This window comes from Ambystoma mexicanum, chromosome 10, assembly GCF_040938575.1.
Source record: "Ambystoma mexicanum isolate Mex_15411 chromosome 10, UKY_AmexF1_1, whole genome shotgun sequence".
Lineage (NCBI taxonomy): Eukaryota > Metazoa > Chordata > Amphibia > Caudata > Ambystomatidae > Ambystoma > Ambystoma mexicanum.
Window position 1 is genome coordinate 1486572413 of NC_090932.1, and position 12516 is coordinate 1486584928.

Sequence of the window (12516 nt, forward strand, 5' to 3'; positions counted from 1 at the left end):
CCGGGTAGGAACATTCTGTTGGGCGTGAGAAGGGCGTGTCAATTGGGAGGCAGGGTAGCTAAGATTCCGATGTGAAGTTCTGATGGAAGGTTAGCTAAGAGCTAAAAACGATGTTCAGGTGGCTGAGTAGCTGGGGGCTAGATACAGTGTTCAAATGGTAAGTAGCTGAATGCTAGATGCAACATTCAAATACAGCATTCAAATGCTAAAGGTAGTTAGGCGCTAGATGCATCATTCAAATACAGCCTTTAAATGCTAAGGTAGCCAAGCGCTAGATGCGACATTCAAGTACAGCCTTTAAATGCTAAGGTAGTCAGGTGCTAGATGCGACATTCAAATACAGCCTTTAAATGCTAAAGGTAATCGGGCACTAGATGCGACATTCAAATGCAGCCTTTAAATGCTAAGGTAGTCAGGCGCTAGATGCGACATTCAAATACAGCCTTTAAATGCTAAAGGTAGCTAGGCGCTAGATGCAACATTTAAATAACAAGAAGCAGTACAGTAGTCGTATACCGTATGGCGAAAATCAAACCATCAGGCGGCAGTTGGGTGCGCAATGCAGCTGTTTGGTGTATCATTCATAGGCAGGACGTACAGGTAGTACACTGATTACAAAGTACGAGCAAGCTATGTAGTAGCTAATAATATGATGTTTGGGTAAACTCGCTCACGTAGCCATAGGATTAATTTCACTGTACATTACTCAAGTTTTTGGTTCAGGCAGGCCAGGCAGCGCTGGATGTATGCATGCTTATAGATACACCTCCAAGATTAGTAGGGCTGCAAGTCGAGGAGATTGGGGGCCGGCTCCCTATTGGTCCTTTTGTGGCGAGTGAGGACCAATCCTGAAGGCACCCTGACCAGGCAAGGAAGTCAGGCGTACCCTCAGAGGCAGTGCGGAGAGTCCGCCATCTTGGAAAGCACTTTCCGAAATGCCGCCCCGTATGTGCACGATTGGCACCAATAAATAGCACGGCTGCAGCAGCATCAAGGAGATTTGGTACAGAATCAAAGCAAATTATCTCAGCATATGAGATATTTGCAGTGCCGGACTGTGGTCGGAGTATGTTTCATGAACGCTCCTCCATCGCGGAGCCTGAAAGTCTTACAAGGCTTACCTTCTTTGCCATGTCGAGCTGGGCAGTCGGGATGTGATTTTCATCACGTGGAGCTGCGGCTCCGTCGTCTGCCGAGATGTTGGTTCTCTGGTGTCGTCGAGGGGATGTGCTCCAACGGGGTGTGTGTGGGGGTCTTTAGTGGGGGCCGGCGTTCGCCTGCCGGCTCCCTATCGGTCCTTTTGTGGCGAGTGAGGACCAATCCTGAAGGCATCCTGACCATGCAATGAAGTCAGGCGTACCCTCAGAGGCAGTGCGGAGAGTCCGCCATCTTGGAAAGCACTTTCCGAAATGCCGCCCCGTATGTGCACAATAGGCACCAATAAATAGCACGGCTGCAGCAGCATCAAGGAGATTTGCACAGAATCAAAGCAAATTATCTCAGCATATGAGATATTTGCAGTGCCGGAGTGTGGTCGGAGTATGTTTCACAAACGCTCCTCCATCGCGGAGCGTGGAAGCCTTACAAGGCTTACCGCCTTTGCCATGTCGAGCTGGGCAGTCGGGATGTGATTTTCATCACGTGGAGCTGCGGCTCCGTCGTCCGCCCATACACAAAAATGTGTTGTTTAATGCTATTAAAGGTTTGATTTCAAGACTAACTGACACGTGTTTCGAGCGATGCTCTTTTTCAGGGCTTATTGTCCATATATGATAAATCCAGGCAACATATATATTCACAGGTGCATTTCCATGTATCTGATCTAGAGACTGTATCAATTCTATATTCCTTCGCAATTGGAACTTGGATATAACTGCAGAGTCAGCCTTTCGGCATGGTCTGGACTTAGCCCAGACCATGCCGAAAGGCTGACTCTGCAGTTATATCCAAGTTCCGCAAGAAGTGCACGTTCCACGATACTGCTTTCAATGTTCATGTACTGTCGGTTACGTTTTTCATGATAAAACCTTTTAAACCACTCCCATCCTGCCGCATCCTCTATAATTACAGTTGAGTGTCGGGCCCCGGTGTCTAATTTTACTTGTAGTGCCAAACCCCCTTGAAGAGCATGTGCAAAAGATTGTGCCTGAACAATGTCCTTAACTGGGACGTGTGTTCAGCTATCAATCAGGTAGCTCGCTTTTTGAATACTTTCTTGGTGTGCTCTAAATAAGGCAGACACTTCATATGTAACACAGTGTACACGTACATAGTGTCCTCCCTCCGATCAGACTGGTTCCACAAAACTACCTTATAGCACATCATCAGAACGTCAGACCTATTTGTTCTATTTCCTGAAAAGGTCTGTGGTTCCCGTCCCATTGTGAATATCTTATCTTCCGGAGACACCAGGACATCTTCTTTTGAACTGCGGCCTTGATTAGCAGTTTCTGACTGGATCCCACGCTGTGGACACTGGGGTTGAGATTCTGGCATTGACTCTTTTATTTGTAATTGTAAAGGGGTTGGCAAAACCATCCCTTAGTTCAACCCGGGGGATACCTGTTTCCAAGTTCCCCTCCTGATTTCTTGGAAGATCCTCCTCCCCCAGCAACTAGCTTATTAGGGTTTCTACTGGCCTCTGTAAATGTTTTTGTTTACGTGTCAGTTTCTTCTTTACACATTTTATTATTTCATGGGGCCGAAGGGATGGTAGTGGAGTTGAGGGGCTCCTGTAAGGGGGATTTGCAAGTCACTGGGTGCTTGTGGTTTTGACTAGCCAAAATGCAATCCTCCTTTCTCTTCTAGTTAAGTAGGGCGAGATGATATGTGAACTGACACCCATATCAATTGAAATTTCAGCAGAGGGAGTGTTTTTCCTTTTATCCTTTAAGCCAACTGGTGATTTATGGGCCACCTTCTCTAAGAGTCGTATATCGTTCTTTCTTTTATCATTTGCTGTTATTCTTTCCTCCAAAGAGTCAATGGGCCTCATTTCAGACCTGGCAGGCTGAAAGGCGCCTGCGAGCACAGCTCATAGTATGGGGGTCCGGGAACTACGGTACCGGCATGCTTACTGGTACCGTAGTTTCCGGACCGCCATGCTTGTAATGAGGCCCAATGTCTTATCGTGTTTTTTTACAGTGGGCCTCATTACGAGCTTGCCGGTCTGGATACAACGGTACCGGTATGCTTGCCGGTACCGTTTTATCTGGACTGGCAAACTCCGAGTTGTGCTTGTGGGTGCCTTTCATTCGATCAGGTCTGACCTGGCGGTATGAAAGGCACCCACGAGCACAGCATGCCTGTAGCACAAGCACTGTTATGAACGGTGCCGGTGCTACAGGCATCTCCATTTCCATTGAGCCCTATGGGGCTCAAATCGGAATGGGGATCAACCGATTCCGGCACTCGCAAAAGGGTAGGTAATTGCCCATTTGCGGATGCCGGATTATTTTGCAAGTTTGGAGGTAGTCTGCCTGTAATACAGGCAGGCTACCTCCAAACTTGTAATGAGGCCCAAATTGTCTAGTATCAAGCCACACAACTTTAATAGTATTTTTACTGCAAATTGGACAACCCCCGTATCTGACCTGTTTGTTTGTTACAAGTCTTTGCTACTGCCATGTAGGCTGTTAAGGACTTCTTCCCTTGTTGAGGCATGAAAAAGATCTGGTGATGCAGAAAGTTGGGGGTTCTCTGCTTGTTGAGACAGAGATCGGGGGGAGTGGTGAAATAGGTTTCTTGACCAAGGGCAGCTCCTGATTTTGAGCCCGGTCTCCAGTGACTGTTGGGGTTTCCCCATTTACCCCAGCTGCTGCCTGCAAAGAATAGCACAATTCAAGCAGCGAGTTGTTGTCGATGTCCCCAAAATCAGTACAAGTACCTGTCCAAAAAGTATTTTTGGCCTCAATCGCTTGTATCGGGTCTGGGGTAGGCATATCCTTATCATTCTTGTAATAGTCATTATTTTTCCCCCCTCTTGTGACAGACATATTTGCCTCCTGGAGTCATTATTTTTCCCCCCTCTTGTGACAGACATATTTGCCTCCTGGAGTGCTTCAGGTGTGGCCTCCATATGGACCATCACATTTCTCATTCTCGTATCTGCTTGCGTAACAGTTTTAGTATAGGGCTTACCCATTCTGGAGCTGTGCGACCGTTTGTTTCACTCTCCCAGGCATCGGATCAGCTGCAGAAATGTAATCAAGATGTAGATGATGTTCGCTGAAACTTGCACCCGCCACCAAACATGAAACACTCAGGCACTCTGCACGCTCCGCGAGAGGCGTGTGTTTTGCTTGTTAAGCCCCGCCTTGGCTGGTGAACACAGAGGACAGACTGCTAACTCCTGTTAGCAGTAACAGAGTGCCGTTGTACAATTTGCAGAAAACAGTGAAGTTCAAACATGAAACACTCAGGCACTCCTACAAAGACAACTCCCCCAACTCCTAAAAAAACAGTTTGAACTATTAGAAACATGCAACCAACATAATCCCTTCATACCCCAAACAGGCTCTTCCTCACACTAGGTGGTATAGTGAGCAGGGGCTGCGGGGGACACACCTGCAGCTCCCGAAAAAAAAATAAAAAAAGACCCTGCGGCGCCGGTTCCCGATCACGGAAGTGAAAGGGAACTGGCGCCGCAGGGACTCACCGTGTAAAAAAAGGTAAGTAGGGTTTGTTTATATTGGGGGTGTGTTGAGGGTGTGGGTGGGGGAGTGTTGTGGGTATGTTGTGGGTGTGGGTGGCGGTGTGGGTATGTAGGGGTTTTGAATGCGTGTTCGCATGGGAAATGTGCGAACCTTTTGTGGTTCACACATTTCTCATGCAAACTTTTCCGTCGCAGACTTTTCCACGATGGAAAAATCACGGAGATCCTTGCTCTCCACCGGCTGCCTGGCCCCCTCTCAGCTGTCTGCACTTGGTGCCGCAGGCTCACCCTCCACAGCGTGAAGGCATCCAGCCCTATCGCGGTTCCCCTCTGCTGAATCGCCGGTATGGTGCCCCGCCATCCAACATCATGGGGCCTTGCTCCGTGTGTGCCGCTGCCTCTCTACCACCACACCCCAACTTCGATGACGGTTTTGTTAATGGGATGATCCAGCAGGCTTACCTCTTCATAGGTACTCGTGGGGGTTTGTAGGGGGTTCAGGAAAGAGGGGAAAGCAGCTCCATGCTACGGAGCTCCCAGCACTTGCCACTTCATCGGTCAGGCGCTTGGCAATGCCCCTGAGTAATGCAAGTTTACCTTCATGACGATTCAAGGACGCATAGTCCATAGCTCATCCTTCTTTAAAACTCAAACCCTGCCATCTCTTCATGCACAGGCCAGTGTTTTCATACTAGTCTCGGGAGGATAGCTTAGCGGCAACATGCTTCCCTTGGAAGCAAGACGGCACGGAGCAACACAGGTTTGTTCCCCGGGTCTGCGCTTAGAAACCTCTGGGTATTAAGCACGTTATAAATAACCTATCATATCAAATCATATACTGCTCGGCGTAAAAACATGGGGACTGGGGTTTGGGCAGCTGTGACTGTTTACAAATAGAACCTGTTGACCTGAGCTCCTGAAAGGAGGTTCGCATACTAAGGCTTCTAAATTCTGAAGTGCAAAGTGCAACATCTTAAGAGCAGTTTTCTGGGCTCGCCTGCTGCTTGAACAGGGTTTCCAAGAATATGTGAAGGAGGGAGAGCGATGGACTTTCAGTATCTTAATCACCATGAAAATAATACTTCAGATCTTAGAAATGTTTTTGATTTTTACCTTAATATTGTGCCTATTAAAAAGATATATATTGTCTTCTCTCTCACTGTTGTAGATTAGTCATGCAATAACGCTCCAAAAGACATTTGAATATGTCTCCAAGTTACAGCAAGAAAGGACCCAGCTACAGGAGGAAACCAAGCGACTAAGGGACGAAGTAGAAGCTCTGAATGCTGCAATTAGGTTTGCTTTTTTACATGGAACTCTCATCCTTTACACCATAGACAAAATATCTTGTAGATTGCTGCCACAAATCGTATACATAATTTGCCCCTCTTTTTTCTAATTTTGCAGCACATGCAGATTATTATTTCTTGAATTAATGGGAAATCAAACCCTGGTATTTAAAATGAATTTCAAAAGGACATCATACACATTTGGTTTCCAAGTTATCATTTTAATATTGTTGATTACTGCCAAAAACATTGCAAATTTCATTTGCCTTGCTTTTTTCTACCCTCGTGGCATATACAAAATTCTATTTCTTGAATTTAGGGGGAATCAAAAACTAGTATTAAACTGTTTTTTGGGAGGCCGTCATACATATTTGGTTTCCGATTTAGAATGTTAAAAATTAAAAGGGATAGTTTCTAATGATATTTAGAGATAGTTTCTAAATGAATGTTATTCTTCAGACTGTTGCTTCTACTCTTAGGAAGGAATAACATCTCCAATAGGTTTGCACTGTTTAACATCACGTCTGTGAAAATGCTATTCTCCATCATGGGATCGTCATCATTTCTAACTGTATGCCAAAACCTGAATTCCAGGATGTGCTTTAAGAGCAGAATGGAAATATAAGGGTATAAGCAAAATGCACATATAAAGGAAGGGCATTTCAGAATTTCATAGCCCAACAAGCAAAGCAGCGAAAATGCGATTGAGCGCAAGGAGAGCGACGAAGAGCCAATAGAAACAAGGAAGATGAACAAAGTGTACAAGTAGGTGCATAGACTGATACCAAAGAGGAAAGATAATGAGGGACAAGACTAGGAAAGCATGTAAAAGCAATGCATACAAGCCAGAGAAGCAGGGCTAGAGACTTGATCTATGAAAGAAGCAAACAAAGAAGACCAATAGAAGAAATGAAAATAGAATGGAGGATCAAGCATGTAGGCAGGAAGGCCAACAAAAGAAAAATAATCAAGGCGTGACTATAACTGGGTAAAAATAAGAGTTTTGTAAAGAATTTGATGAATTTGATGAGCATTTTAGATCTGAAAGCGTCAGTAACAACACGAGTAGAAATGTGATGAGAAATTGATGGAAGAATCCAAGTTGCAAGTAGAAGAAGAAAGGGAAAGCAAATTGGGGGAATAAAACAATAGATGACACTGGAGCGATCATGTGGAATGGTGCGTGGCATGACAAGAAGTGATGCAAAAGGTCCTAACGAGTGTATTGAGTGGCATAAGCGGGGTAGATCAAATTGAGACTGTGTAAAGAATAAGGCCGGTATGAAAATACTGTTAGAGATATGAACGCAAGCCATGAAAACAAGCGGGCATCTTTAGTTGGGGCATGATATGTATATAACTGTCAGTAGCTGATGGTAGTGACTACAACTAAAAGTACATATGTTGTAGATTGATATTTTATTAAGAGCTCTACGACGGAGCTAGAGAATAACTGACACATTTGTGCCTTTTCTTCTCTGGGATAAGGAAGGAAGAAAATGTCAGCGCACATGGCATGGATACCGATTACGTGTATTAGAAGGCACGTGCTGGCTGAATGATAGAGGGCAAAACATGCATGCCATATAGTAGAAACTCAAGTGAGTTATGTTCAGAGGCCACATTGGAGGCTGTAACTGTGGGCAATGGAGTGGTAGATGCTAGTGTAACTGACATAATCATTTCAGGTTTATGTCGATGTAGGAAAAAGAAAAAATGATGCACGGGACGAGATAACAGAATGGTTTACACATCTAGAGCAGGACACTCCATGTGAGTAAATCAATCACATGATGGAGAAGTTAGTTCCCTTGTTTTAGTAAGTCACAGAGTAAGTGTAGTACGTGGTCTTTCACCCGACAGGTGACAGACCGATGGGGGTCAGGTCCCCAGCGCAGAGCATTAACCGTCAGTATACAGCGTATGACAACTATTATGGAGTAATGCCATGAAAACTAAATAAGTTAAATTAAGAGAACATGACAAATTTGGGGATTGAATGCCTCCATTGGTTGCAGCAGCTGTATGAATGAGAGAGATACATATTGTAATATACCTCTTTAGTTGTGTGCCCCTGATGAAGTTCTGTGTAAACAGTGGTTGCCATAGGAACGAAAGATATTGGCCTTGGTCTGTAGATATGCTTAGAAATGCTATGTGTAGCCATTGACAAAACCTGCCTTGGAAAAATTTGCACTTTAGGTTGGGTCAATGCAATCCAAGCTGTTGGTTTTATAATAAGACGGTATACAAAAAATTGTTTTAACCAAGTAGTGGTGTAAAGAATGAAATTGTATGATTTATGAATTTGTATTGTTAATGTGGTATTCTTATGTATGAATTGAGGTTTTCACTTTGTCTACTGTGAAATCTATGTTGTACATTTCTTAATGATAGAGAAAACATGTCTTATAATGTATTAGGAATAAAATAGGTTTGATCAAAAAATATTCATAGTAACCCCTCTGTGAGAACGATCAAAATGCATACAAATTAACAGCAGCCTCAATCTATAACAAATTTCTGACACGTATTAACTAGAAAATGTGGAAAACAGAGTAACCATCCTGAATGAACCTATTCGATACTGTGTGCCACTACTCTGTTACACGTGGTACACAATATTCTAAACCTATGTGAGACTAATCAATTTAGACCAAAATTAATTTCAATTGTAATTCTTTGGCATATTATGCAATTTACAATTGGCAACTCGAGTTTTGGCTATTGGGTCAGTTGTTAATTTTGGAAGACCCAGCCTTCTTCAGGGCACAACCATCAGGGTGGTCAGATGTGTTAATTTTGTCCATCCTCCAACGTAGCATATAAGCAGAGAGGCTCCAATACTGTTGAAAAAATATAACCGACCATCTTAAATCCCACCCGTCCCCTGTGGGACTGTGTTGCTCCTAGACTATACTTTAATTTCACATTTATTGCTGCTCGAGATGCAACCATAACGAGGAAGACTCCACCAACACCCTCTCCGGTGTCCCCCGACCCATCTGGATTATTCAACATCAAAATGAAGTTAATGTTAATGAAACCCCACAACAGAACCGTTCACCGCATGCATTGTAAAGGCACCTGTGACAAGCTACAGGGGTTCAGGTAGCTACCACCATGCAACCTGTTAGTGGTGGTGGTGCTCCGAGGAGATATTTTGTGGGACACCCGTGACTTAACCTGGACTTCTCCTGTACAGCACCCATGTGTATAGGATCATTATGCCACTGATGTCGAACTTTGTCTTACCTGGTTGTTTATAATGCTTGGAGACGGGCAACTTCATGTGTTTGTGTGTCTCATATTTATTCAGGAACTCGGGTCGCTGCAGCTGACCTGCTGCACACTGTAGCCGACGCCCAGTGTTTGGTACCTATATTAACCAAATTGGGCCAGAGTCTGGGTTATCCACGAGCGGCCGATGGATAAAGTAAGTTATGGGAGGGCAGAATATGAGGGGAGAGAGGCCTAGAGAGAGCATGGGTGGGGGGTGATATGTGGGTTGAGGGGACAGGTGGTGAGTGGAAGTTACGGAAAGGAAAATGGTGCTCGAAGTGCGAGGGAGCCAGCAGTTTCCTTGGAACATGGCCACTGACTGTGCATTCACACCCGGCATTGTAGGGGGTTGATTGGCCGGCTCCCCTGTGATGGGTGCTAATAAGAATTGGGAGAATAGTAGCTTGCTAAAAGGAAACATACTGTTAGAAAGAGTGGAATCCGAGACATCAGTCAAGAAAGAAAAAAAAGGATATGCCATGGGAATCGGGGATAATGGAATAGAATGCACCTGCATTTGGAATAGAATGCACCTGTATTACTGATGTTGAGAAACCTTGTGGGAAAGAATCAAGAGAGACCTTACACAATCAGGTATTGCCATGGCTCCGTCAAAGTACTCGACAAGGAGTGGTTAGAAACTCAGATTTGAAGATGCTTCGTAGACTGGAAAGAGACAATTGGTGCACCCAGGAAAATGGGGATTGTGTAATAGTAGGAGGTGGGGCCAGTAACTTGCCATATTTCTTAAGGATTGGACCAGGAGTGGTTAGAAACTCAGATTTGAAGATTTGCAGAGCGTTAAAGAAGAAGGCACACTTGGGGAACAACACAAGAGAATCTCTTAGATGGTTAGGTACAATGCACCTAAAAAGAATTTTGAGATTTGTTATTTGCAACTTCATAAGCAACAAGTATTTGGTCTTGCTTCCAAAAGCTGGCCCCTCTCATTTACAGCCATTGAATGTAACTTCCTACCTTACTCCAAACAATTTTGAGCTGTGCAAACAGGAAGCGCTGGAACAAGAACAAGGAATAGCAATGGAAAGATATAGGTAAAAGAGAATAAAAGATGGTTGGCAGAAAGTAAAATAAAGACAAAACAGAATAGCCAAAAAGATGAGTACAAAAGATTAGATCAAGAGAAGAAATATAAATATGAGAAGGGGACCAAGAGACTGGCGAGTAGATAGTTGTGAAAAGAGTCAATAGTAGGAAGAAAGGAGAAATTAGTTGAAGAAAGAAGAGAACGTCCGAACGAAAAAAAGGAACACTAGTGAATCAATGCGATCACAAAAGGATAATGAATGTCCACGAGGCCAGTAAACAATAAAGAGTTAAAGGCGATAAACTTGAGAAAAGGGCTCCGATCATATTTTGGGACAAACAAATCCGGGAAAGTAGAATGATATAGAATAGTCCATGAGGAATGAAAAAGAATGGCACTCACTTTGCCCATACCAGATAGGCGGTGGGAATGAGAAAATAAAGTATTAGAAAATGTCAAGCTATGTGGATGTGAGTGTTAAAAAGGAAAATCCAGGTTTCAGTAAGACAGAGAAATTGTTGATTAATAGGAAAAGGAGATCAAGAGTAGAAGTAGTATTATTGCACAATTAATGTAGATTCCAGAGGGCAATCAAGATAGTAGGAGAAAGATAAGAGGTTGAAGGTTAGATGAGACTGTCAAAATTCCAGCCTTGATAAGAGAAAGGGAAGGGTGGGAGGAGATGGGAAGAATGGGCTAGAACGAGGCTGGCTAGAAATCGATTAATGAAATAACTGAGAAATTGTGAAAAACTCTAAATTTGGGACATGACAAGATTCAGACTGGAGACCTGGGTCACATAATGGTCAATGCTGGCAAATATAAAGAAAATACATGCTACGAGTATTTTTCAGGCATGTGCAGGCTAAAAGACAAGAGCAGGTAGATGGCAACCATATTTGTAAAGCCATAGTATTTTGGATGAATGGAAACACATGTCGCATCATAGGATTGAAGCATCACATACACATTGATCTTCGAGTGTCTAAATGGGTTGGCCCCGGAGTACCTCAGCTCTAAAATGTGTTGGTACAACCCGTCAAGGTGGTTGTGCTCAGGGGAGCATCTATTGCTGAGTGTTCCTCGCACAGTGTGTGTTTCCAGAGGTGAGAGCAGATTTTGGGTTTTCGGGCCTAGACTCTGGAATTAGCTACCCTTGGAGATTAGGGGCAGCTAGTCATTGTTTCAGTTCCGGAAGGCGCTGAAAACATTCCTGTTTAAATAGAGCTAGTTCAGTTCATGGGGGTTTTATGCACATCGGTTGGCCACTTCTATGTTACAATGGTCTGTTATCATCAGCGCCTTTACAGAGTTAAGTCTGTCTGGAGTGTAGTATAAATGTTCAAAATCAACATTGGGAGGATTATTAAACGTTGTCGCCCCCAAGTGATAATCTTAGACCTTCAAGCAAAAACTGCTTGATGACATTATATCTTTTAGCAATATTTCAATATTCTGATGGTCTCTGTACGCACTAAAACATTCGTGTTAATCTAATCTAACAATATAATTAAAGGCCAGATGTATGTTTGTCCCTGAATGTTTGTCCAATGAAGTCATGCGCAGTAGAGACAAATTAACATAGATTTGCCTGTTGTCACCGCTAGAGGGAGCTGTTGCCTTAGAATACATACAGACAATGGCAATTCGAATAGCTTCGCATTTTGTACCTGCTAGAGGGACCTGCTGCCATAGGATATGTAGTGGTCCTAGTGTGTCAATGAAAACCTGCACTGGCCCATGTACATAGGCTTTTACATTAGTTTGTAAATACTTGAGACCTGCAGTTTAGAAAAGGGTTGTTTCCAAATAACCGACTTTCATGGAGCCTATCATCGCATGTTTTGAAAACCAACTTCCAGCCCCACTAGACAAAGTATCATTACGTAAGGCACTCGTTTATCAGTCTTTATTTCAGAGTGTCCCCTTACAGTGGACTCTTTGATTCTCTGCTGCCACATAGTCCGATTTTCCCTCCAGCTCGTTCTCTCAGGCCCTCCAGACAGAGCTAGAAAGCAAATATGTATTTTTGTAAGAAAGTGTGCACTTCTGGTGAACTTGTTTTCGGAGCTTCAAGTAGCAGATGATTGTTGGCAAGATACAACTCCTTCTTGGAGTGTACATTTCAGTATTTTCTTGCAGAGCATTTTTCCAAGGGAGCAGAAAATGTCGGATATTTTCCATCACTGTCAAGTACTTCAATTTCAAGGTTATTTGCATGTGGTTTGCCCAAGGCCTTTACA

General features: G+C 43.7%; 1 protein-coding gene across 1 annotated transcript in view; it reads left to right on the forward strand.

Annotated features, from left to right (window-relative positions):
* MLXIP (MLX interacting protein) overlaps positions 1-12516 on the forward strand; it is a 1610055-nt gene that overhangs the window by 1334720 nt on the left and 262819 nt on the right. The window contains exon 14 of the mRNA XM_069619595.1: positions 5823-5950. Within this exon, the coding sequence (XP_069475696.1) occupies positions 5823-5950 (128 nt within the window). The remainder of the gene's footprint in view (positions 1-5822; positions 5951-12516) is intronic.